The 27,857-nt window shown below is 38.8% G+C and overlaps 1 protein-coding gene across 1 annotated transcript; it reads right to left on the bottom strand.

Annotated features, from left to right (window-relative positions):
* On the bottom strand, positions 1 to 27,586 carry avl9 (AVL9 homolog (S. cerevisiase)). The gene is made up of 16 exons (XM_053342268.1): positions 27,379 to 27,586; positions 24,264 to 24,384; positions 19,805 to 19,890; positions 17,884 to 17,955; positions 16,804 to 16,893; positions 16,637 to 16,703; positions 16,063 to 16,103; positions 15,909 to 15,947; positions 15,728 to 15,797; positions 15,002 to 15,492; positions 13,827 to 13,961; positions 13,516 to 13,735; positions 12,105 to 12,222; positions 10,728 to 10,781; positions 1,771 to 1,859; positions 1 to 939 (listed from the first exon to the last, which is right to left on the bottom strand). The coding sequence occupies exons 1-16, from the start codon at positions 27,460 to 27,462 to the stop codon at positions 788 to 790; spliced, it is 1,929 nt and encodes a 642-aa protein (XP_053198243.1). The 5' UTR covers positions 27,463 to 27,586; the 3' UTR covers positions 1 to 787.
* Positions 27,587 to 27,857: the final 271 nt, after the last annotated feature.

Raw genomic sequence — 27,857 nt, forward strand, 5'->3', positions numbered from 1 at the left:
TGTTAAATCTAAAGCCCTTTAGTTGAAATAATAACTAAATTTGGGTGGTTAATCAGTGACCATTATCATTGTAAACTTCCCGTGTGAGAGCAGAAAGCTTGACAGATGTAGCGATGGTAACTAAGCGGATTCACGCTGTTAGCTTGACAACCACAATGTTATTACATAGGCTGTACTGAGTTTAAGATATAAACCGTTAAAATCTTCAAGTGTGCCACAATCTCATGCTGTTCTGTCAAATCTTGTGACACACAGTTATTTTAAACACATCATTTCCTTGTCAGCAAAATATTCAGCTATATAGATACATTTCTAGAAATACGAGCAAAGAGTGAACACCGCAAACCCAACAACAGCATCTTTAGTGTCTCACAGGAAAAGCGTCCAGCAATACGAACTGCAGCAGAGAGGAACAGGCAGGTAGACATGATGCAGCCTGCTGAAATTTCAAAAGCGCTGGCAATTTCTGCCTCACAGTGAATATGGGCTGCAGAGATAATATAACGGCAGTGCTGCCTTCCTGTCAAGAGGGGCATCCTGCTAATATGAGGCTGGAAAGTCACCAATAAGGGATGTGAGTGTTGGGTTTTTTCAATGGTTCAGATTTAGAGCTCCCATTTGATTCTTGACGTAGGTGACCGTTGTTTTCCTGCTCACATCCTTCATAAACACCAGCTCAGGTACGAACCGCCCCTCGCTCCGCTGACCCTCAGGCTTTACAGCAGCCAGAGGATGAGAGGATGAGGAGGCAGGCAGAGTCAAGAGACAGAGGACTGGTGGGGTGGTTTCAGGGCTTGACCTCAGTGGCGGTCTCTGTGTCCGTCTCCATGGGGGTCTCTGGGCAGGCTGGGGCTGAGACGGCTGCAGGTTGGGCCAAAGTGGAGAACCAGGAGGACATGGCCGACTTGGCGCTGGTTAACGCTCCACCCACTGACTGACCTGAGAGCAGAGGTGGAGGACAGCAAGACTTTACTTACAAAGCAGGGTCTTTTCAGGACATTTTCATATAATAAATGTTTAATAACCATAACCATAATAAATGTTAAGAACATGAAAGAAAGAAACAATGTTTGAGGGAAGTTTCTATTAATATGACTACAAAGGTGATTTTAATATTTTTGATACAGGCCCCTTGTTGCAGCTTTTAGGGCAGGACAAACTGCACCTTTTGTCACTGGGTGCATTCCATTGATGCCTTGATGGCATACTGTTAGTTACAAAGCAACAAGGGAGGGAAAATGGGTTTATAGTATCTTCTCCATACAGTTGATGTTCATTATTACTTCTTCTACACTGCCCACACTACACTGCACAGCATTCATCCTGAGAAACCTGCTATTTTTATTTTTGGAGTCACAAAATATCATTGTATTCCATCAACAGAAATCTAGTGCACCAATTTGTAGTAGTCCATGTGGTCACGCTATTTCAGTGCCGAAACACAGCAGCAGAAAGAATTTATTGACACCAAAGTTGCAAACTAAATTTTAAAATCATCATAAAACTTCTTGTAAACTTTAACAAGCTGCATAATAGAATAAGTGTAAAAGAAAAACTGGTAAAATTCTGTATCTCTGACATCAATTAGTTGACAAATAATAAATAAAACAACTAAACTGGGAAAAAATTATAATTAAATAAAAAAATGTAATTATTAAACTGCTAAAATCACACTGAGCATCATCAACCTGACAGCATGACAGTGTCCATGTCTTCCCTCACAGGTATTGCTCTGGTTAAAGTTAGGGATTGTTTTCTGTGCCTTCTTACCCACTGCCTTCCCTGTCTGGACCACGCTGCGGCTGGTGGTCATCATGGCGTTTCCAATCTTCTTCCCTCGCTCGCTGTTCTGTACCGAGCTGCAGTGGTGGAAGGGGGGACGGGGACGGGGGACGGGGTGCGGGGGAGGACAGGGACAAAAAGTTCAATACATTGTAGGAATTCCTCATGCTTTCTAAGAAACAAACTACACAAAAGTACCACTGCTAAATGTTGCGCCGACGTGTTAGAGGGATTATGTAACAAGCAGAGAGGCTGAGCAGCAGTCACAGGTGGTGTGACTGATGTTTGGAGCTGACCTGAGAGCGGAAACGACCAGGCTATGTTTCACAACAAATGGAGGGCTAAATGCAGCCCCGCTTGGCTTTTTCCTGACAGCGGCCTGGTGCGGGTCCAACATGCAACCTTTTCACGTGGATCCCCGCTGGCCTGACATTCAGCAGGAATCTCACTCTGTATCATCTGGGGCAAACATCAGCGTTGTTAAAAAGACGATGTGGACACAAGTCAGCAGCTGTTGAGCATGGACGTCTGTCAGTCTAACGCTGGAAACCTTCACACTCTCTAATGAGCCAATTATTTCATCTTAAAATAAACTCTGTCACTCTGAATTTTACTACAGTCCAGCCGTCTGTAGTAGACTGTTACCTTTAAGGATCCCAACAGAGATGTCACGAGTGGTGATGAGGAAAAATGCTTCCAATTTTAGGACGTGACATATTTTGCTTGTTTTGGTAACGAGGACAGGATGGCTCTGTCCACAAATACAGCAGAGAGACACACTTTTACATCTTCAGTGGTGCCCTGAGAGGATGCAACTAAAAAGCCCAACCAATAACATCATCGCAAGTCTTTGAACAAAGCTGCCTTTCTCTCCATAGAGACTGATCCCTGAGCCTGTTTCAACAGGAATGATTTCACATTAAGGACTTATTGAACACTGTTTCATGGGATCTTTAAAGTAAAAATCAGTCTAGCTAAGCCTAAAGACTGGAAGCAGGAGGAAACCACTAACCCATAAAACTTAATAATTTACATTGTATCACGATTTGTGATTTTATCATCCTGGAACCAATTTTGTGTGAACTCAACTGGTGAGCTAAACAATCAAGACACAAAATGTTAAGCAGTTGGGCAGTGCCAGGCTAGCTGTTTCCCCTTGTATACAGTCCTTATGCTAAACTAAGCTAAAAGCCTCCTGTCACCTGTTTCATATGTGACACAGTTATTTCTCTCTCTCTGTCTCTCTGGGAGTAAAAGAGAATAAGTGTATCTCCCAAAATGCTAAACAATCCCTAAAACCAAATTAGTAAATACCAGATGATTACAGCTACAACAATCAGTTGATTCGTCTATTGAGATCAAATTAATCTGCAGCTATTTTGATAATCTAATAACCATGTAAATCATTTTGTAAAAATAAAGCCAAACCTTTGCTGGTTATAGTTTCTGGAATCTGAGAATGTGAAGCTTTTCTGTGTCATGCATGATGGTAACTGAAGTTGAAGATGTGGGATCATAGAAATTATGTCATTTTAAAGACGAAATGATTAATAAACAATTAACTGAGAAACTAATATGCAGCCCTACTGATGAAACAAAGAAGAGACATAAAAAGCCAATGAAAATGTGAGCAAAGCTATAGTTTACCATTAGTAAAAGCTCATTTTAAAGATTCAAACGTGAAAAAATGACAATAAGGATAAAAAAAGTCTTGCAAGTAAGGGAACAGATGGGGTTTAAACATGATTGAAAAATTACAGATTTCACCTTTAACATCATGCTCACTCCTCCCTGATTATTCAGTGACAGAACTAAAAATCGGAGCCACTGACAGAAGGGGAAAAAATCTGGTTTGTGGTTAATCTGAAAGAGAGCTGCAGGACATCAAGTGTGTATATGAAACCTAAAACCGGAGGGAAAGTGAGAAGTGTGTGCGTGTGTGTGCTGCTGACATAGACGACGTTCATTCATACACACACACACACCACAGACAGATACAGTGTTCATCTGACCGCAGCATCAACATGACACCGCTCTCTGCAGAACGAGCCTGGCCGAGCGTGAACTGAATTGGCACCGTGAAACGCTGCCACTGTGGCGTCTCAGAGTCAGACGGCCGTCCTGCAGCGCCGTCACTCACAGGGACACCGAGCGGATCCACCAAACAAGCTGCGGTTGCTATAGCGCTTGTTGCTAGGATCAATAATCCAGCTCCACGGCCTGCGTGTCCACCAGGAATCTGTCCTCTCTGTGCCAGCTTCCTTTTGTGCTGAAAAGCTTGGCGTGTTTTTAAAAATCACTCAGCTTAAAGCAAGAGGGTGTACAATTTTGTTGTTTATTCTGATTTGATTTATTTTTATTTGTATAAAACTCAGACAGACAATTACTTAGCCTGATATTACCAGACCAGTGTGCAAATGCAAATTAATCTGGGACCCCTCAGTTCATTCTCACTTTCCAAGGGGTGTTTTAAAAATGCCTGTGGATGCAAATGGACAAACCTAGGCCTACAACCAATCAGAGCAACAAAATGTGTAATGTCAGATATTGATAAATGGTTGTTATTAGCCCAGCTGGGTCAGATAGAAACCAGAGCAAACTAAACACAAGCTTAGTTAGAGGGGTAGAGGGGTGCGAAAGTCTTAAAGACATTTTAAAATGGCTTTAAAATATACTTTAAAGTCAATACTATAGAAGCAATAAATAATAATGTCCATATGAATAATGAAAAGTATTAATAATATAGTAATATAGCCTAAATAATACATAATCATATTAAATAATAATAAGCAACAGGATAATTGAATAAATAAATCATAGTAGCGCAATATAATGATTTATTTATAATTACCAAAGTAGTATTAACATTGCTGGTCAATGCCAAGAAAAGGTCAATATGTTGAGACTTCTGGTTTTTATCATTTCTTTGTCAGGTTTTGCAATATTTTCAGACGAAAACTTAAAACATGATTTTATCAGGTTTTAAATTGTGATTTTATTATGTTGTAATTCCCACTTATTGCTAACAAAGTCTGTAATACGTATGTGTTCATGAGGTCTAACAAAAGTGTTACATTTTCTTCCTCATGAATAAACTGCAAGGCTATTTTTTTTTTTTTTTAAATTGGTTTGCTGGGAATCGTCTTCTCCGCTGGTGCATTGCCAAGTTTGTTGGTGCGTTACAGTCACCAACTGTTGATCAGTGGAAAAAACCTTTGGCAGGAATGTGTCTCATGTTTCTTGAGTGCTCGTACACATGTGCATCCTCAAGCTCATCCAATTGATCCAAATTAAATGTTACTGGTGTTTAAATATCTTCCAGGCCAGGTTTAAAACATACAGTTCAAGTTAAACATGAACTTAACGCAACTTATCTCTTGTTTTTTTTAATTCATTTATGTTCCCTAGGTTTCTTTTGTTTTGTTTTTATGTTGTACAAGAAAAAAGAAACGAAAGAAATCTTTATACTGAATTTTGACATATTATAAGTTGATTTTATTTGAACATAATCTTTCATTAAGTATCTGAATATACCTCAGAACTGGAACTACCCATCTAAGGATCTGAGGCCTCAGATTCATTACAGCCTTTTTCATTTTGTCTTTATTTTTACACCTTTTATTAATGTAATATAAATGTATTGCAATGATGATATTGCTACAGGTAAGTATGCTACTAAATGATTTAGTGTTTGTATTCTTTATACTTCAATATTATTGTATTGGTTTTACTTAATGGTTTATATACTTTATATGAAAAACTCCTGATAGGGCTTTGATAAATTTCAAAGCTTCCAATGTTACAAAATGTGTGTGAATTACTTTAAAATGTGTATAAAATAATGCACAGGACATCTCAAATGATGGGTTTCACTAAATATACTTACGTGTGCTTAAATGTGATGATGTATGGAAAAAATTATAACAACTTTGAAGCTGTTCAGGGAAAATTTGGGTGGAAAAAATGGAAATAGGGTGGTTCAAGTGTGGTAAAATGTTTTTTTTCTGATACCACCCAGCTTAAAACTGGTTTTCAACAATCTCACTATTTCCCCTGAGCTACTATATGTACTCTGTTAGCTCAGAGAGGAGCCCAGCAGACACTCTCACTCTCCATCTAGCTGACTGACCCAAATAAACAGCTCCTTATGTAGCGTGGAGTCATACGCTGACAATAAAGAACGATCCTTTAACAGTGTGTCTCTGCCTGTAGCCGTGCAGCTCGTCACATGACTCTGTTTTCTGAGAACATCTCTGCCACCGGCTGCTCTTTGTCCAATACTGGTGACGAGGAAAGATGAAAAGAGTTGGCTGTGTTTGCCCGCAGTGCCTCCATAATACACATGCAACACAGCACATTCACAAGGAAGTCAAGCGTAGGGCCTAGTTTTTTTTTTTTGTTTTTTTTTTATCCAGGGAGTATAAATAGAGAGGAGGTGGCAGGGCAGCGACAGCAGGACAAAGAGCTTTCATCCTCATGTGAGGTGAGAGTGACGAGCTCAGCAGCTTTCCACTTCTAATTTCTCAACCATCCTGACAAGTGGGATACGTCAAACCAGTCACAGTCTGTCCCACTAACCCCAACTCCCCCCCCCCACCCACCTCCGTCATTCCAGACTCAAGTCTCAGGAAAACAGGTCCACGTTTACTGAGGCAGAGAGAGTTTTCCACTGGCTGATGAGAGGCAACACGGCAACGCTTTTGGGGTTATGAAAATGTCACAAAAAAAAAAAAGAAAAAACACTCCATCATGAATAAACATGAAGTGACACTCAAAATTTACTCAACATTAAAGCCTGAGCGACATATCAGCAAATAAGTGTATAAGTAGACTTAGAAGTTACTAAAAAAAATCCTGTACACAAATAATTAGAATTGTATAATAATACAACTTTATATATTAGCACATATATGAGCAAACATGCCTCACCTAATACAAGAAAAAACTAATTACAAAGTACTTCAAATAAAGCCAAAACAGACATCCACAACACTACAATGAAATATGAACTAAAATGAATTAATGTCAAAAAATATGTTTGAGGTGGTTAATACATCAGATGTCCACCAGAAAGAAAAACTTGCCCTCACACTATGTCATTTAATATTTACTTATTAGAAAATGATATATCGCATTACAAAGTGTGAAGAACTTGACAGCATTAAGCCCAGAGTTGATCTCAAACTGTAACAAAACTACAATAAGGATCAAACAGGTGCACTAATGTAATCAGTATGTGGTCCAGATCACCTTTAAGCAGCGATTGTGGCCGTCGGATGAATATTATATTTACTGCGGGTATGTGGGGATTGTGTAATTGGCATGTTAATACAGTGTGTCACATGATACAAATGTCAAATTAACAGAATTTCATGGTCCTCAGTGTCTGAAAGCTGAAACTGTTTTGCACATGTACACCATTTCTGCCAAGAATCTTTGATGATGCAAATCTTTTTCGATAAATGTGAGTGAAAAAAATAACAAATATTAGTGTAGGCTTTCAACATCTGCATGAATACATCCTTATTATTGACTTTGTGTTCTTGGATTCAATAGCTGTCTTTAGTTTTTTTGTCCCAGTGGAGAGGATATGAATAACATCTGTAGAAAGAGGTAGAAGTCTGCCAGGCTAAAATCTTCTGACAGTCAATAAACACTCATCTCTGATGTTCAAGGTCGCAATGAAGACAGAGCTGTTTATCTGCTGTCGTGCCCTCACGTCTGCGTTTAGGGAACACGTGTAGGCAAACCTCACGCACACACTAGACTGAATCCCCTCCTGTTTTAGAGCTCTGGCCTGACACAAAGCTGAGGCAGGAAATGAGACGCGTTAATTCCTGAGAAGCTCAGATGGCCGAGTGCCGAGCTTCCTGCCTGCACCCCCACAACCCCCACAACCCCCTGCCACCATAGCAGCTATATCCAGAGTTTTATAGTTCAGTGAATGGAGCCGAGAGCAACACATGCCCCTTTAACCTCCTCCTGGTGCATGAAGGCACCAGCACCCCATGATTTGGCCCCGGCTCCGCTTTTCAAATCCTCTCGAGACAAAAAAAAAATCTCATCTCTCCATCATCTGAAGTCTAACAAGTCCGGAAACATAGACAAGACTAGATTACTGAGCAGCCTCCCACTTTGTCCCCAAACATTTGAATATGCATCATTAAAACATAATAAAGGCTGCATAATAAAGATCATCCTGAAGCTTTACGTCATCAAGGAGCCATGAGTCAAAATCTAACTTTAAGAACTACTACTTTTTCTAGTTGATATCATACTTGTATATTCTTTAAGATTCCTTTTAGAGATGTTTAAAGACATAGAAAAATACATATATAAAATAATAATGAATAATACAAACCAGTTAAATGCATTTACTCCCACACTCCTAGCCTTCACTAAAAAAATCTGTATCTCTGAATACGTAAATATTTTTCATTACAAAAGTTTTCCTGCTGGACACAAGATGTCTCCTCATTCTCTGTAAAGTCCATTCTCAGTGTTTGTGCACTGGAGACTTCAAGTTTCCACATTACACTTACATAAGATGCCTGACCAGGATTGGCTCCAAGCTAGTTAAGATGTCACAAATGATGCTCGTAGATATACAACTGAAACTAAAAGTAAATCCCATACTACAATACTATTGAGTATGTCTTAATACATAATGTGTCAAATGGTGTTTGCAAAAAGTACCAGGATAGACCTACAGTACTACATCCACATTTTGCATTATGTAAGCCAGTGTGCTTTTCTGGCTATTCTGACCCACAATCCTTTGCACAGTGTAAGATACGTCACATCATCTGAGCTGCTGAGAACACAGACCAATAACAGCGCAGTGACAGATGAAGTAGTATGTCCCTACTATTATATGCATACTGCATGCTACAGTACTGAAAGGACAGCTGCAGTATGTACTGAAAGTAAAAAGACAACAAAACATTTAGTTAATTTCTTACATTTTAAATGTTTTTTTTTGGTAAGGGTTATAATTACATTTTGACAGTATTTTCTCTCTTTATCTTATTTTTTATAATTTTTTTATCTTATGTTATCAAGTGGGGTGTTTGACTGTCTTATGTTACATTTATGTTTTATTACATGCTTTTATGCTATCTCTTTGTAACCTTATGTAAGTTTTCATGTTGTAAAGCTAATTAAGCTGCATTTCTTGTATGAAAAGGTGCTATACAAATAAAGTTACTTTGGTAAAAATTAACTGCAGTGAATGTGGATGCCGTGAATTGTAATTAAATTCAACATATTTTGACAAAATTATAGTTGTTCAATGTGGAAACTGACACTAAAAAAAATGTCAGCCTATATCACTAGTTCGTCTGTAGCAAAACATTAGTCATAGATATGTACATGAAAATGACTGTTATCCTTATAATATTCTACAAATTCTTTTTTGGTTGTTTTTCATCTCATCTGGCTCACTTTTTTGGCTTTTTTACATAATATTTGATTATTTATAGAATATAGTCCCCCCCCCCACCTCTATATGATTTTAACGCAGAGCTGATGAACTAAACCTAACCCAGTGTAAGTTTCTTCCACAGTTTGTTTGTCTGTGTGTTTGCTTACCGAGGCATTACGACAAAGTTCACAGGCCATGTCACCAAACACCCCAAGGTAAAGTGAGAACTGCGAGTATCACAGCCAAGCAGATCAGCCCGTGTTCTCACCATAAAGCTAAGTTAGGGATGGAGACGCGCTCGTGGTGGGAGCATTTATCCGACGCGTAACACTAGAAGCGGAGCTCCAGCTGTGGATGGAGTCACGTTTCAACCACACTTCCTGGAATGAAATCGGAGCCACAGTTTAAGAAGTCGCCAGCTCTGTTTTTGAGAATGAAACTCGCTCATAATTAATGACTTGAGCTGATATGAGACCCCTCAGTCAGTCCAGTTCAGTCACTTTATTATCCCAGATGGTAGACTTGACTTGTAGCCGAAAAACAAAAGCACAGAACTGTTTCTTGAATATACAATAAAATGTTAAATGGTTGTTACACAGAGAACAAAGGAGTTTTTACTGTACTCGAAATCTATGGCCAGAGGAAAGAGTTTCAAAATCAAGACCGTGACGAGGTCTGTGGGACACCTATCACCTTACCAGCCTCTGTCACGATGTAGCTCAGGTGGTTTTTGTCTCATTATCGTTACCAAGCAATCGGAAAAAAGTAAGAACAGATTGAACAAATTACTTTTAAAACAATTTTTTCCTATCTAAATTCAAATTTAGACGTTGCGACCCTGTCTCAGAATTTGTATCAAATTTCAGGTTATTACAGTATTAATGACTGTTCCAAGATATTTATAATGTTCTACTAACTCAATGCCAAAATCTTTCATGAAGGTCTGAGATGGTGACTGAGATGATTTCATTCTTAGAATCAATGCCCAAATCTTTGTTCTTTGTGGCATTTCATTTAAGTGAAGCATCATCATACAATTTGACAAACTCATCCACCGCCAGCCCAATCTTAAGTATGTCCACATATCTTTAACTCACCACATGTAGCAAATATTGACCAAAAAAATGCTTTAATCACTTTAAAGAAAACTGAAATTTCAGACCCCTAATTTAGTTTTTAGTGACGTTTTTTTTCTTTTTGTCAATGAATTTTGTCACCATAAGAGGGCAGCAACGTGCACACTTTGATAGAATCTCTTATCAGCTGAGCTTCAGCCAAAAAACCCAAAAGAAATTTGGTGGCTGCTGCTGATTCAGCACTATGCTGGTGTCTTCCTTATCTTGTTTATCGATGTTGTAGTTATTATTATCTCTGCTTCTGTGTCTTTAAGCTGCATTGTTTATGTAGCCAAGGTGAAGTCAAAGACACATTTCTACTACGGTGGACAATGAGGATGTATTGTAGTGTGAGCAGCAGGATGTGACAGAGTGTAAATACAGCAGAGGAATGAACAAATACTCACTGTGACAGCCGCAGCTTCACATCAGCAACACTGTACTGTCCTTGAAACGGGTGTCTACAACAGAGGATAGAGGTAGAGGTCACTCATAAATAACATGTCACACACCTCAACAAAAAAAAGAGTTATTTATCTAAAAGCTGATTAAAGGCACAAAATATTAAGGTGGTTTATTTCATGGAGAAGATGCCTGCCAGATTTACTTTTTTTTTTTTTGCAAATTCATGGATTGGAAATTAAACAAAAATCTTTCTGTTCTTTCCAGACTTTCAGCCACATACTGTGTGTGTACTTTTAAATAGCAGAAGCAGATTACATACTGAAACTATTGAAAGTTGGCATCAAATGTTTGGTCAGACTTATAATATTACTATTCTCTGGACGACCCAGAAGCTCTTTAGTTCCAGCAGCCCTCCGATCTTTTAATGAACACTTTTAGATGTGGTTTAGATTCATCACCACCTTTCAGCAGTCTGTAACATCTCAGTGACTTTACGAGGTTATTTATGTCATGTGCACTGTGAATGCAACCTCTACACTGTTTGCTACAGCTGGTTATCACGTCTTTAATGGCTTTTTATGGTGTTATTTATTTGTTGTTACTGGGAATACAACATCTGTATTGTTTGCTGTGTGTATGAGTTAATTTGGTGGTAAATGAGTTTTCCCGCTGGGGATTAATAAAGCTGTCTGATCTCATTTAAAACTACATTTAATAGTAACGTTCTTGTGCAGCTGCTTCTATTTAACATTTGAACACATTGGCTTCTTATGTTAAATTAAAGTGAGCATTATTTTGAAAGTTATCACTACCAAAATTCAGGCATTGTGATCATACCAGTATGATGGTTCAATGAATACTCATCTTTACGCTGCATAGAATAAAAATGGGGAAAAACATATCATATCAAAATAACAGAAATGAAAAATAAATAGCAAAAAAAAAAAAACACATAAAAATCCTGTTAAATGTGCACATGACAGCATATTGTTACTGGCTGTCAAAGTATCTCTCAACACGCTTTTCCACGTGTACAGCAGTCAGAAATATCAACCATCAGAGCAACAAATGGAAATATTTCTCACTATAAATAAAGCTTGAGAGAAGGAACTATGTTAGGGGAGTGGCATGAAAAAATATCATGAGGGAGCCATTAATCTACAGTATGAATTTTGGGGGATTTAAATGTTTTTAACACTGTTGTAACTGTTAACTCAAATTACAAACAGCTGTTTTTTCCAAGGTAGAAAAGCCACCAGTAGGAATCCTGAACCACTTTTTTTTCAACCTTAATTTAGATTTATGTTACTTATAAATCTTCCTGGCAGGGAAAAAATGTCCTTTCTTGTTTGTTTGTTGTTCCTTCCTGTTTCACCTACCCCGGGGTGATGGCAGCCATGGCGGGGTGCTTGTTGCTAAACCACACCCGGTAGTTGTGGGTGATCTTCCAGGCTGTGATGAAAGGCGCTCCGTAATCCGCCAGCAACCTCTCGTTATCTGTGCGGAGACAAGACAGGAAACAACAAGAGAAGCCGACAGTTAGTGAACATGATGCGCAACTGGATTAACTGTCATTTTCTGCACAGAGTCAATTATGTGTGATGATCGCTGCATATATGTGTGTGTGTGTGTGTGTGTGTGTGTGTGTGTGTGTGTGTGTGTGTGTGTGTGTGTGTGCGTGTGCGTGTGCGTGTAAGCATGATGGAACAATTACAGCTCATGTCATAATTAGTGAAGCTTTTCTACAGCAGAAAATCCACTTATTAAATGAGAACATGAGTCAGCTGCACCTTTTGAAAAACTCAGTTAAATCCTTTCAGTTTTTTTTAATTCACCTGGAAAAGAATTGAAGAAACAATGTGGAGGAAGTGGTGCAACTTTAAATGAACACTACCTTAACATTTAAGATGAATTTCCTCACAGGCACATTGTAGTACATGATGCTGCCTCTCTGTGGACATTAAGGGTCATGCAGATTCACAACCACTGAATTCAGTTCAGTTGTGCTCCAGAAATAATTTTGCATATAGTGACTTGTTAGTTTTTAAAATGATCCTTATTATGTCGTCCTTAATATTTTAGTTTGACTACGTGGTTCAGCTCATGTGATCCTCAGGAACAAATATAAGCAGGATTGGCACAGACAGACTCACAAATCTTCCTGTAGAGCCTGAGAAATATTCAAAATGCATATGAAACTAACTGCTACAACAACAGGAGGCTTGTGGAGGTGGAGGAAGTAAAATGATTGCAGCAAAGGTGCAGCGCTCAGTGTTTGTGGGTACAGAAACAATTTGTATAGCACTATCTCATGCAAAAGTGGTTCAAAATGCTTGACATAAAAAAGGAGTTTTCAAACCAGTGCCTGTAAACTGACAAAAAATAAGAGGACGGAAAAAATCTGCACCTCACGCAGGTTTCAAGTCTTTGCTGGTTCTTCATACAGCAGTGAAATGAATGGCCAGCAGGGAAATGAGTAATCCATATTTAGGAAATACAACAGGCAGCTGCAGTAAAAGCAGAGTGTTTTAAAATGACTTGAGGTCTAGTTGTTTTGGATTAATTAATAGTGAACATAATTAAAACAAGACTGTACTTGAAATTACTTAATAATCCAATTTAGATCAAATACATTTAAAGAGGCTTTTTAATAGCCTGCAGATACTCTGAATTAAACTAACGAATTACTGGAGGTGTGTGTGAATTAACATCTTCCTAGAAGTGATTGAATGAATCAATCAGTAGATGACTCAGTAATACACAAACACGACAAATGATGCGTCTTCCTACCCTGCTGTATTGCAGAGGACAGTAAGGAGTGGATGTAGAGGGTGAACTGGGCTCTGATCCACTCGTCTCCACCCTCCCAGCCCGTCCCGTCCAGAAAGACATCGTCACGATTCTCCGTCACATGTTTGACCAGGTAGTCGGCGAAACGCAGGTCTGCCGTGGTCAGGCTCAGGATCTTTCGGAGCTCGGGGTCGTGGATCTGGACACGAGCTTCTTCCACCTGAAACACACACATACAGCAAACACATGAATTTATTTAACTTACTTCATATTAAAAGTTAAAATAAATGCACAGTGAATGCAGGACTTACTTCAACTATAGCGTCACTGAGGTGCCTCTGCTGGCGGAAGAGGATGTTGGTCGCCCCGGCAACGAAGCCACGCACCGTCACGTCTGATAGGAGGTGATGCTGCTGCAGGGCCATGTAGGGGAGACAGAGGTAACCCTGGCAACAAAAGGCAAAGGTCACTCTGTGTGTGAATGTCAGACGGGTGTTTATCTGCAGTCAATTGACTCCATCTGGGCTACGGTGTCAGAGGAGGGACACACAGACACACACAGCGAGGATAAAAGCTGTAAATCTGAACTGATAACATGATGGAACTGAAAACTCTCTCACAGCAGAGCAGTTACAGAGATAACTAGACAATGTTGGCTGTGATCATGATATATATTTATTTATCAATTAATACTGTGATCATTTCTAAATGGATAAAGTCTGTGAAAAAAGATGATGTCATTTTATAGCCTTTTGCAAACAAAACGTGTGTGTTCCCGTACTATATTTGCCCTAATTATTAGGAATTAGTTCTGAAATTTTACAATTTGGTGAGCTATTTCTTCAGCTAGTGTCCAAAACTTTGTAAAACTTTGTCTTGGATTTCAGAGGAAAGTGTTTCTGACAGATGAGTTAGATTAAGATTCACAAGTGGCCATTTATTGGTCAGTTTCAGCTAATCAAAATTGAGCAAAAAGTCTAATTTACCCAACGTGATTTATCCAGTTCCCTTTTTTTAAACTGGCAGTTTTTTCTTCCCTTTTCTCTGCCACTGGTTATTTTAGTTGGCAGGAGCAAGGCCAAAACAAACCCTGTGTATATTAAGCTAGCTGTGCTGGACTTGTATTGACTCTTAGATCTCTTTTTGCTGTTTTTAGTCCATGTTCATTTCGAGGCAGCTCGTTTATAAGGTCAAACATGTTATATTCACCTTCACAAACAGACCAAACTCTCAAAATTTATGAGCTGAAAATCAACTGTTCTATTTTCAGCTTTGTGAAGTTACACATCCATACATCTGGTTTGGTATTACCTTCATGCAGATTCAATTAGTTAATCAACAGAAATTGAATCTTCTGCTTTTCTTTGATTTATAACATTTGGAAGTATTACAAAATTATTTTCTTCCACATTTTAAAGATTGAATTATTATTCAGTTGATCAGAAAGTGATGGAGAAATAATCATTTTTGCAGCTCCAATTATTACCTTAGTGAAGATGGGGAGCGGTAAGCCGTACTGATCCTCCTCCAGACCAGACACCAGGCCCTGGACGACCCCTCCCTGACCGCTGACCGCCTGCGGCTGCACGGTGATAGGCGTCCCCGTCTGGGAGTCGAAAGCATCTGGTAGCTCTGAAGTCGCCTCCCTCCCCTCGGCCGACTCTTTGGGGCTGCCCTCCTCTAAAATGCTGGGGTCCAGAGTCTCCCAGTCACTCTCTGAGGACTCTGGAGACGTACGTGACGGAGGTTTGAGGTGGTTGTTGTCCCCCTCTGTGTTAGTCCCCGAGGACAGGGACTCAGCAGCATGCTGGGCGGGTTCCTCTCCCTCCAGCTCCAGGGCGCTGTTGGCGATGTCGGTGACGGACACAGAGACAAACTCCTCTGCTCCTGAGACGCTCTCCACCAGGCTCAGGTCCTCCGACACGCTGCTCTTCGGCCTGTAGTGAGACGAGTCCACCAGGCCGTGCTCGATCAAACCTGAACAAACACGACATACTGAAAATGTCAGCGCTGTCTTCTTTCTGTTCCAATTCACTTCATCTGTGCTCATCCATTCTGCCATTTGCTGTATTGTGTCTCTGTGCTTCATCCCTCTCTCCCCCGCCCTCAGTTTTTACAGTTTTATCATCTGTACAGAGACATAAAAACTACACTCCATCCTAACAAAGACCAAATATATTACACAAGAGCAGTGAAAATGTTTGAAACTGACCTGGAAACAGAGATAAAACTGTCATCAGAGCTCCTACTAGTCTGTTGACAGGAGACACATAGAACAGGACCTGCAAGCATCAGCAACAAAATGTCAGTGTCATTTCATCATTTCATCATTTCATCAGGACCAAACAGCTTCTAGACAGAAAAAAATATGTGCTTAAGTTTTTATTTCATACCTTCTTCTCCAGCAGAATAAGCTTGAAGAGGATGAGAACCTATGAAGATAAAGAAGAAGACTTAATGATAATTGACATTAAACAAAAAACTTTTTAAAATTTTAAAATTTTAAAAGAGTAGCAGGATTGAATCTCTTTATGAGTAATTTTCTACCTTGTGTCGAAAGTGCAGTATTAAATCTCTTGGTGATAAACCTGAGGAGAGAAAATGAATGAGAGCATCAACAAGGAGGAATTCACCCCGAGAGAAAAACGCAGTTAACAACAATCACATGATCGGAGGCCTGATGAGACCCAATAAGCAGCACAAATAAAAACTAATGTGATCCTTTTGGAGGATATCTATATTTTCAAAATGACTACGCCTAGTGGTTTTTACTTTAAATTGAGATTTTTTAGAGACGAACGGGGATGTAAGTGTTTTTGTAGTGTGAAAATAATCGTTTGCGTTGAAATGACAGAGCTAGAAAATGGATAAATACAATTAAAAAGTGGTTTCAAAGGTGTCATTATTTATTTTTCTGTCTCATATAATAACTGCAGAGCATCCCAGTTGTCAAAATGTTACTGCACATAATAAGGTCCCTGGTTTGATTGCAGTCAGGGACCTTTGTTCCATGTCATACCCATCTCTCTCCCCTGTCTCTCCTCACCTATGATTGTTCAATAAAGATGAAAAATGCTCCAAAAAATATTTTAAAAACAATGGACGCATCGGTTTTACGTACCGAGGTAAACCTGTGATCCCTCCAGCGTGGAGCCCCTCAATGAGCCGTTCATATGGTCGTACAGTTCCTGCGGGGGGGGTCAGAGGAGGAAGTGGGAGGTGAGTCGAGTTCAAAACAGACAGACAGCAGAACATTAAAAGATGGCTTCTCTCGGAGCGGACTCTCACCTTCAGTATGGAGATCTGTGAAAAGTCTTTCTCCTCGAAGTAGGCATGCGTGATGAGCTGGAGTTTTGCTTGGAGCAGACCGTAGAGAGGCTGGAAATCAGAGCAAAGGTTGTCAGCAGCAAACCGAGTGTGTGTTTATGTTTGACTCATTTTCAGTATCTCCTATAAAAATAATGTGTGCAAGCTCAGGCCTGATTTATCATTAACGTGGAAAAAACACTCAGTCATGATCCCTGTTTTGTTTTTGTTTTCTACTGAGGCTGCAACTGATGTTAATTTTTTATTTTTCATCATCCATTAATGTGCTTAATATTCTCTGGATTAACCCTTTCAGCTCATAAAATGTAAAAAAACTGTGAAAATGGCATTTATAATTTCTAAGAGCCCACTGTGATGTCTTCAATTTGATAGTTTTTTAATCTACTGTCACATATGACGAAGACAAGCAGCAAATCCTCACACCAGAGAAGCTGAAACCAGAGAATATTCACCCTTCATACTAGATGAATGACAGTACAGCTATTTTTCCATCCAGCTTTACAAGTGATGTCCCTCCATTTCTACAGTCACACCACGTAACTAGAGACTAACACAAGGAAGTGGACAGAGGAGTACTTCATAATGAATTTACTGTAGGCACAATGTGTGACCTCCTTAATTGAGATACAGATCAGAAGGTTTGATGGTTTATTCAGGAGCACATAATGTCATTTCACAGCTTGGTGTCTCTCAGTGAATCCACCTTTCACCATTAAAACGTTGAAGTCATTAAATCTCCATGGGGACACATCAAAGGGAAATTTGCTGCTTTTATCACTTCACACGAGAAGGATGGTTACTTCAACATTTCATGAGATTAGTTTTGGGAATGTAGGGAAATAACATTTCTCCGCAATGAATCCCCTCCCCTCCCCTTCTCTCCTCTTCTTTCTCTCATTTTTACATGATCACAACGAGGTCATGCTGATATTTCATGGACTGGAGACTCCTGATTTAATTATTTCCAGTGCTTAAGCTACTGAGACTGAAATCAAAGCTTTATTCTGTTTATAAGATTACAGCCTGAACTGACTGACTCACCACTCGACTGAGGACGCAGACGCTCTTCTGAACGGTCTCCCTGGTGACGTCGGCCTGTCGCACCTTAAGGGCCTGAAGAAGAAGCATTCAAGGAAATTAATGAATATATATATATCATATAAAAAAGACCACAAACCAAACATCGTGATGACACAGTGTGACTAATCGCAGACCTTGTGACACATCTGCTGACGTCATGAGATAAAAATAGCAGGGTGTTGTCTGTTTGCTCTGTACGCTTCTAATCAAAACTGAAGAAGTGTAAATACAGTTTGAGCATACAATCTTATGTGATAGTTGAGAGCATGTAATTCTAAAACTATGCACACTAATCTGCAGCCTCCACTCTTCTGGGTTCAGGGTTTCCAGCTGATTTTGGGTGATAAGATCTGGCTCACAGTCGGTGTTCTAGTTCATCCAAACAGTTTTGAATCATGGGATTGAGGTCAAGGCTCAGCGTAGGCCGCAGAACTTCTTCCACATTATACTGTGTAAACCATTTCTTTAAGGACAGCTGTATTAATGTAACCAGACAAAAATATATTGTAGTTGGATTAAAAATCAGAGTATTCGGAGGGCGGTAACAAAAATGTTGTCTTATATCTAATTAGTTTAATTATCTTCCCTATTCCTATAGTATGATGTGGTTTTGGACTACAATGAATTAATCTCAGTGTTCAAAATAAACTACTGAATGTTCAAATTTTAGCAGCCACTAATACTAATACTTTTACTACTGCATTTTTGGCTGATGAGTGAAGCAGATCTACAAACTACTTCCATATTTTTCCAGCATTTGACTGGTGGTTGATGCTAATTTTACATCCTTGTTTAATCATTTTGTTCTAGAAAATATCCAGATACAGTGATCTAAACTTCCTAAAGCCTGAGCCAGTGTCATCAAATGTCTTTATTTTGTCTGACCAAAAAAAATCTCTCAGGATATAAACTAAAAATATAAATAAATAAAATAAAACCCGACAGCATCACAACCTACGGGTCAGGTTTAACTGAATCAACACGTCTGTAAAACAGGTTTAACAACCTTCGATGACTGGATGGGGGACTTATTGCAGGGTTGTTATTTTAATCTGCATTTGTGTAACAGTAGCAAGGTGTAATAATAAACTGACAACCGAGTGTCTAAATGTATTCATGGAAAGTAAAAGTGGTGATTGTCATTATTTATGTGGTGTTTTTATTTCTTTAATACTTCAAACCTTTGGATCATTTGGGGCTGTTATAGATGTCAGATGCTTATCCTGGTTTTTATCATATATTGGATATGATGTTTATACAGAACACATATCCCTTTATAAATGATACATACTAATATTACTGTTACTGCATGCTATTTAAACTGTAGCTTTTAACTTTAAATCAATTTGACTGTGACTATTGAAAATGAGACCACTTTGACTTATAGTATACGACTTCTGGGAATGTTTGAGTCCCTCCTTGTATAAACTACTATACTACTACATGTCTTCAAAATTCAAGTAAAGACATTCTGTTCTTACTCACTTAATATGGTCCAACTCTATCTCTCTGTTCTTCTCAGGCTCTCTTTTAAATAAGAGATTTCGAGGTCAAATGAGTAACTGTACTTGATAAAGATCGTGTAGCCTGATGAGACACTGTTAATAAATTAACCTGAATTACGTGAGAAAATGTGCAGGAGTTTGTGATGGTGCTTCCTGTCACACATTCAGGTGAGCAGAGATTTGATTTATTTCTACGGAGCTCATCTTTGTCTAAAATCTCTTTATATGCTGTAACAGATTTCTATTCATTAGAACTAATGGGCAAAAACATGAAAAACAATCTCAACAAAAAGCACAGTGGTGTTCACATACTTTTGGTCATAAAGTGTGCATACTGAGCTGGTGGAAGGAGGAAATTCTGATCCCATAAAACTGACCTTTGCTTCTATTTGGCGATAACATGACACTCCGTAGACACACTTCATCTCTTCATTCAGAGGCGGCAGGTGAAAATAAACAGTGTCTGCAAAAAAAAAACAAAACCATCAGTCTTATTATTGCATCATCCAATTTTCCTGCAAGGCAAATCCATCAGGATCAGTAAAATCCACATGATCTATAAAGACAAAAAGCATGTTTGAACCAGGAGGGAAAATTAGCAGAGTGAAGAAATAACATTAGCCTGTTAGATTTAATACATCATGTTTATGTAGAGTTTAGCAGCACATTACCACAGAGTAATAAATGTCGTAAAGTAACACATGTACCTGTCAGTGAGGAATGCAAAGTTAACTAAAGGGATCATGTAAGAGGGAAGGTGCAGAGAAGACAATTAACATTAAAAACAGCTGAGAGATGATTAATGATCATTTTACATCACTGCAGCCGACTGTTAGCTGCCAAACTGGATAAACCTGCAAGCTGAAGTTATAATGTACAAGCTGCTCATTGGTGGCTTCATTTCCCACAAAGAACATCACTGATATCTTCAATTTAAAGCTGTATGTTTCAGCATCTTAAATGAAAGAATTTGCAGCTTTTCCTCCATTTAAATGAATGTAAATTGAGTATTTTGGGTTTTTTTTAGATTGCTGGTCAGATTCAATTTGAAGATGTCAGCTGGGACTTTGGGGGATTGTGGTGGACATGTGTCACTATGTTTTGAATTAATAAATAGAATAATTGTTGCAGTTAAGAAAACTAATACTTATGATTTGGATTTTTTATCCCATTAATTACAAAGATTACAAGAACTTTACATTTCTATGGTGCATTTTCCAAAATATACCCCAGGTAGGTTTGTGGCCCCTGTGAGATATTCATTTCAGAGTATCTTAGTACACAGTGAAAATCAACTTGCCAACAAACATTCATTCCATTTTAATTAGTTTTGCAGAGTGATGTAATGCTGTTGTCAAAGTGGATCCATTTTGGTGCGTTCAAAGAAATCCGGACACCCAAGATGCTAATATTTTATTATAATACATGACCAATATCACACAGTCCTTTCAATCATGCCTAACTTTGCTTATCATTTACCTTTCTGAGATTGATTTTCTATTAAGATACCTCATGAATAAAATGCTGCTCTGAAAGCTGACTTGAGCTGCAACAACTACCTAACAATTCTTTTTATCATCATATTTTCTCGATTGATCCATTAGTTATTTGGTCTTTTAAATGTCAGAAAATGTCAATCACTGCTTCCCAGAGCACAAGATGAAAGTCCACAATCCAAAGATATTGAGTTTAATATTATGGAGGAAAGATATTCATATTTAAGAAAGACTCAAAACCATAAATCCACTTTTTAAAACAATTGGCACTTGGGTTCTGTCAATCAACTAATCACTAAATCAACTTATCGTTTCCGCTCTACATGCTAAGGAAAGAGTTTTCAGTACAACAGTAATATATAATCAACATTTCAGGATTAGTGATTAATAAAAGGTAATGGTATAAAAGTAAAAGGGTTAACTGTTGATCAATAACAATGACTCAAGGTTTACTTAACCTGCAGATAACATTCTTGCTACAGTAAGTGATTACAATCAACAGACTGCCTAAAGCCCCTTGAAGAGGCAGAAACAAGTCTGGGAGAAACCGCAAATAAAAATAGTAGACAGAGGAGGAAATGGCATGAGCATCAGCCTTCATTCCCTCTGGAGAGGAGACGAGGAGCATTTTAATGATGTGGTTAAGCTCTCCTCTGAATCAGACGGCAGCACAGTCACAAAGGTTAGACTGCAGACGTCACAGATTAAGCGGGGTCCAGGCCGCAGCTGCAGGACATCAACCTAACCAGCCCGACAGCTACAACTACAACATAGCCTGGGTTTTACATTTGACTTCACATTTCTGGACCAAAGGTGTTTTTTGTTTATTGACAAAATAAATAATAATAATAAATGTGAATGTAGGTTTGTTCAGATTCATTGATTTGACATTTGGTCTATAAAATATCAGAAGATGAAAGTGATCAAAGTGATGTTGTCAGATGTCTTCTGAGTCATTAAAAAATACCCTAGATCCATAAAAAATACCCGTACTATGTACCAAAGTATGCTTCTTCTTTTTTTAGTTACTACAGGAAATCAATGTTCTTTTTCATTTTGTGCAAATAGGAAATGATGATGCACAAAAATTAAGTTGGTCATGGCTTGTAGTGATGAACTTAGAGAATTATCACCCGACTCTGCAGCTCCCCTCAACTTCAGAGAGCTTTATAGTGAGTTTCAGCTCATTGTTAAACTGTCTAGCTGCAACTGTACTGTTTTGGTTCACTCTCAGTGCTCTCATAGTGTTGTTTCAGACAGCAGCAGGCAACTTTTTTTTTTTTCTTTTTTTTTTTTATAAATAGCTCTAAAAAGCCACTGCACACTACCTGCTCAGAACATAGTGGAGCATTTAGCAGCTAAACAGCTAGATAATTCCCTCAGGAGTTGATAGAGAGCAAATGGAGGTGTCACCAGCTGGACAGAAACATGACTCCAAATGAATTATAATGTTGCTTCAGAACTGCTGGATGTGGAAATAAGCAAATGTTTACTTACAAGTGCAACACATCAACCTAAAAAGTGATATGTGAGTGTTTCTGCTGTACTGCAGTAAAACAGTTCATGCAGGTTTAAATCTCCTCCGTCTGTGAGTATTTCCTCGCAGTGTTCATCAATAAATTAAAATACCATCACTTTTCCATTGTGAACACTCTATATCAAACTCAGTTTCTCCCAATAACTGGTAAATAAAACCAAGGAATAGCGAGTTATGAGATTAAAATCACTGCAGAATAGCTCCCTAAGTCAAAAACAGCATTTAGTTGCAACAAGTCAAATAATGAGAACATGACAGGAATGACACTGATTGTGTTATCTTTTATAGTATCTAGTTCAATACATATATAGTGTTATATGATCCTGTCTTTAGTGTTGACATTGGAATAAGTTTCGACGGTGCTGCATAGTAACCAACACCCAGTCATATCAGCGTGACTATTGTTTTGCACTGGAGAGGGAGTCACATCACTGCTGTTTTGTTTTTTTTTTAAATCAGTTAATCATCAGTAAGAAGGATCATGATGTGTGAACTTTAAACTAACAGGAAATATGCATATAAAGCTCAAGATTGTTATGTTGGTGGCTGATGTGTCTTTTGCTCTGTGGAAAGTTGTGTTTATTCTTTCACTTCTAAATCAGCATAAGACAGAAAATTTAACCAGACCAACAGAAAGCAGCAGCAAAGAGCGCATGATCAGGAAATGAGAAAGTCTCCTGCCTTGACACAGGATCACAAACAGTGTTAATAGGTGCAGTTTTAATGGAGGATCTACATGTGTACTTTGGCTCAGTTCCTGCTGTTTGCCTTTGCAGGACAGTGTGAACAGCGGCGGTGAACCACAGGACCGTCACATGACAGCAGCCACACCACATGGGACAGCTTGCCAAAAAAGAGCAAGTCACCACACAATCATTCACACTCACTACAGCCACCGAAATAACAGTTTAGAGATACTTTTTTTTAAAGTGGCACCTGCTTTTTCAGTTTCTTGAGAGTAGTTCTGTGTGAACATCGGCAACACACATGACAGCTGTTGAGCAGATTATAAGTATATGTTTTGGGTGTGATAGGAGTGAGTTGAAATGTGTCACAGTCAATCTGGGTCAGTCGTGTTGACAGCTAAAATCAGAACAAGTGTAAAATCTCTCTGGTGTTCTCAAAGCTGGACAACTGAGATGGAGCCAAAGCTGACTGAGCTGTAAACACAAGGAATGTCTCTACAACATAAAATCAAAGAGCTACCCAGTCAAGCCAAACCTGAAGTAAGCTTTGTTTAATAAACTCTACAGGGCACGTTACCCACGCTCCTCCATTTAGGATCTTCCCCAAAACTTCTTCCTTCTTTTTAAGCCTTTTCAGCACAAACTGCACATTACAGCATATTAATCATTGACGAATGAGTACAAGCAACTGGTAATTGGTATCACCCAAGTCGTTAAAGACTGTTCCCACCATTTTTTTGGTGTCCCCAGTTTCAGGGAGATGCCACTGTGCATGTGCAGTAACACAAACTGCCTTACACAGAACTACTCTCTGGAGACTGAAAATGTGATCGCTGTTATTAAGTCTTTGGAGCCGTTTCTTAACAGATTAACGTCACCAAACTCTACATAATGAAGGAACACTGTGACTCACTGATGTGTTTGAATAGTTTTTGGACAACAATGGAAGTCTACAGCACAGAAGAATATATAAGATATAACAGGCTTTGGATACACACAATCCTTAATAGATCAGTTCATTGTTGGTTTGGTTTGTCGACAATAAGAAAAATATAGAAAAATACAACGCCATATTGATTTAAAAAGTGGCATTTTTCTACTAAATGGTCTCACAAACCTTCCTGATAGTTGTGTGCCCCATCGGGAAGAGCCAGGAAAGGGAGGTACTTCCATTCTTCTGGCAGCAGGTTACTGTCATGACCCTCATCTGGCAGCAGCGGCGGGTAGGAGAACTCAACCTGAGGGTCGGAGAATGAAAGGAAGAGAAGGAGTCAGCCTTGTCAGATGATTCACCATTATCACAATTTCCCCTCCATGTGTTTATATGTTAGAGGGTTTCAAATTCACTTGTGTGTGAGTTCATCAATGTTTCCTTCACATGCTCCAGTTTCCTCCTGCAGGTTAGGTGAGATACAGGCTGGAATCTGCCCTCAAGTCTAATATGAATAAGTGTGTTGATGTGTAAGCTGCTTCTGTTTCCTGTAATATGTCCCTCACCTGGATGGAGGCCGGGAACTTGCCTTTTACTAAAATTTTCCCGGAACAGTGCATTTTTAAACAGCTGGACAAAGATGGGAAAAAGGACCGGAGGGAAATAACAGACAGAACAGGTGTTCCTGGTGAAAGTACATGAGAGCTGGATTTGGCGGCACCGCTCAGTCTTGCTGCCAATTTTTCCCAATGGCCACTTACAGTATTGCAGAGAAAAAATCCCCTGAGAAGCATTTAAGACATGTCTATAAAACAACTCAACAAACTTAAATAAGGTATGATAGGACTGCAACTAATGATTATTTTCATTATCTATTAATCTGCTGATTATTTTCTAGACTGATCAAATTTTTTGTCCATAAAATGTCCCAAATTTGTGATCAGTTATAATTTTCCTTTGTGTGCAACAATACGTAAAAGTTGATTTTGTTTTTTTTGTTTTTTACAATCAAAAACCTACAACTTTCCCATCATAGAATCACGATAACTGTTTTGCATGATAATGTAGCCTAATGTACTACTTTGCATCTTTCACTGACCTCATTATGTTTCAATTGAGCTAAAGAAAGGGCTAACGTTCAGATTTCTGTCGCCATCCTCCCTCTGAGCCCAGCCTCCTGCCAGTGGTGACAGTTACCAGTTTAACCTGAAACCTGCTGATCCTGAACGCCTCACACACGCAAACAAAACAACAACGATTCGCTCTTTCAAAATAAAATACTCATGCCGTGTACGAGCGCGAGACAATGCAATTCCCAACTCTGGAGAGAAGAAGCTAATAATAACAAGTCTGTTTAATAAGCTTCCTGCTAGAGAGACAGATGGGCAGCAGGTGAAACAGGAGGGAGACAGATGGATTAAAAGAGCCAGGAACACAATCTACTGATACCCAGCAGGAGATCATTGACCCCTATCAGATAACTTCCACCACCAGAGGCAACAGGCCCATTATTTGAAACAAGGAATGTGCACTGTCTGCTCCGCTGCTTTGTTTTCTCACATTTTAACATCAAAAACTGCCTTTTTTATCTCTCCCCTGCAACAGCAGCTGTTTTCAAGGCTGCTGAGTCGTGTTAAAGAGGCCACAAATCAACAGTTCCTTCATTTTGTGGCAGCAGAAACAGACGGAGAGCAGCGTAGTGTTTGGTTTTTATCCCTGTCAGCTCAAGCCTGTAAATTTAATCACTTGAATTTTAGAGAAAAAAAGAAGAAGAAGACGAAGTAATAATTAGAGGATGCATTAGAGCCACTTATGCTGAATGCCACGTGTAAACTTTTACTAATTAGCAGGTGTTTGACGCTTCATTTGTCACGCAAGAGGAGAAAAAGGTCGACATGTCACAGTGAGTGGGTTAAAAGTTAATCTTTTGCAGAACAGGTTTAGAAAGACAATTACACCAAAAAAAACTTGTAAGCTTTGTCTGTGAGAGGGTTTCTGTTCAATCTAAGTACAAGAAAAACTGATGGAAACAAGTAATTGATTAACTGATGGACAGAAAATGAATCACAACTAGTTTAACAGTTGAATGATTGTTTTAGTCTTTTTGTAAAGTAAAAATGCCAAATATTTGCTCTCAAATGTGAGAATTTGATGCTATTCTTTGTCATAAATAATAGCAAATTGAATACAGAAATTTGAAGATGTCAACTTTGACTCTGGGAAATTAATTAAATGTGAGTTTATATTAAATACTATTTACACCTAACTAAGAGGCCAAATCACCACACAGTGTTGATATGAGGGTGCTAAATTATTAGTATTATGCAATGGTGGAAAGTAACTCAGCACATACTTAAGTGCCATTTTGAAGTACTTTACTTGAGTATATGTGAAGATACTTTATACTTCAACTCCACTACATTAAATAGAGAAATATTGTACTTTCTACTGCACTACATTTATTTGACAGCTTTACTTTACAAATGAAGATTTTATACAATGGAGTTGTTGATAACATCTCCACCAGATAGTGATTTTTCCATCTAACCGTCTCACATGGTTTCATTTCAATAAATGTTCAAATAGTCCCATATTTCTAACAAAAAAACACACATCTTAGTGAAAAAGTAAAAAAACTAGAAACAGATTTGTGTATCAGAAGTTTATTTTTTCTTCTTTCTTCTCCCATTAATCATCTCATGAACCCTCAGAGTTATCTGGTGCCTTTGGAGGAGCCTGAAGCCTAGGTTGGGAACCACTGGACTAAACTAATAACACACTAATACAAACCAATACTTTTACATTGCTGTAATTTTACTTTTTATAGGGTCTGAGCTCTCCTCCCACCACTGGTATTATGGTATGTTTGTTTTTTGCTCTGTTTGAATAATAATTGCATGCAGGAGAAAGTATGGCTCTGGCTCTGTGCAAAGATAAAGTGTGCATCGAGGAGCTCTGAGGATCAAGCTGGAGCCTGTAAAGAAAACACAGTGCTGCTGTTGAATACACTGAAGTGGAAAGATGTCCAAGTTGGCAGCAGAGCACATGTTATATAACCCTGTGAGCCCGAGGCAAACAGCTGATGTTAACTACATCCACTCTTCAATGCATGTCAGCCAGGGAACAGTTATTATCATGGCTGCAGGCAAATGCAGAGTCATATAGTCATTAAGTACAATTATATAAAGATACATTCAGTAGAAGCTGTCTTAAGTTAAAACATGCATTAATATAAAGGAGATTTTGTTATGAACTCGTTAGCAGTTAGCTTGTGTTAGCGTGGAGCTGAGGGTTCACCTACCTGACAGCCCTTTTTGTGGTGAAATCCAACAACCACAATGTGCAACACCGGTCCCTTTACTTCTTCCCTGCCCTGTGACTCCATGGCCGCCTGTTGTTGTTATGGCAGTGCTGTGGTGGTTTTAATTCGGGGGATCGGATGTAAACACAAGCAAACAGAGCCGATTTTCACCCCCCTTTCAATCGATGCCCGTCCGCAGCAGTCAGGAGCAACAACACAACAGCATACAGACTGCTTTTCTCTTCCGCTTCGTGCACAGAGAGCCAGCGGACAAGCGAAGCGAGAGAGTTCACTGCAGCGCACTTCCGTTTCCGCTTAGCTAAAGGTTTACTGCTAATAGTAGAAGTACTCAGTTTATTTATATATATTTATATTGGGTAACAGTCTATGGTAAAAGTACTACTGTAGAAATGTAAACATACCCAATACCCCAATAACTGTCAATACCCAATGACAAATCCTACTGAATAAAAGTACTT

This window comes from Scomber japonicus, chromosome 21, assembly GCF_027409825.1.
Source record: "Scomber japonicus isolate fScoJap1 chromosome 21, fScoJap1.pri, whole genome shotgun sequence".
NCBI lineage: Eukaryota > Metazoa > Chordata > Actinopteri > Scombriformes > Scombridae > Scomber > Scomber japonicus.

What these genes read in the sequence shown, in the direction of transcription:
- avl9 (XM_053342268.1), bottom strand. Translation starts at nt 27,462, where the DNA reads ATGGAGTCACAGGGCAGGGAAGAAGTAAAGGGACCGGTGTTGCACATT. An exon ending in GTGAAGCTGCGGCTGTCACA is followed by an intron (nt 1,860 to 10,727) that starts GTGAGTATTTGT and finishes CCACCACTGCAG; the next exon opens with CTCGGTACAGAACAGCGAGC. An exon ending in CCAGACAGGGAAGGCAGTGG is followed by an intron (nt 940 to 1,770) that starts GTAAGAAGGCAC and finishes CTCTGCTCTCAG; the next exon opens with GTCAGTCAGTGGGTGGAGCG.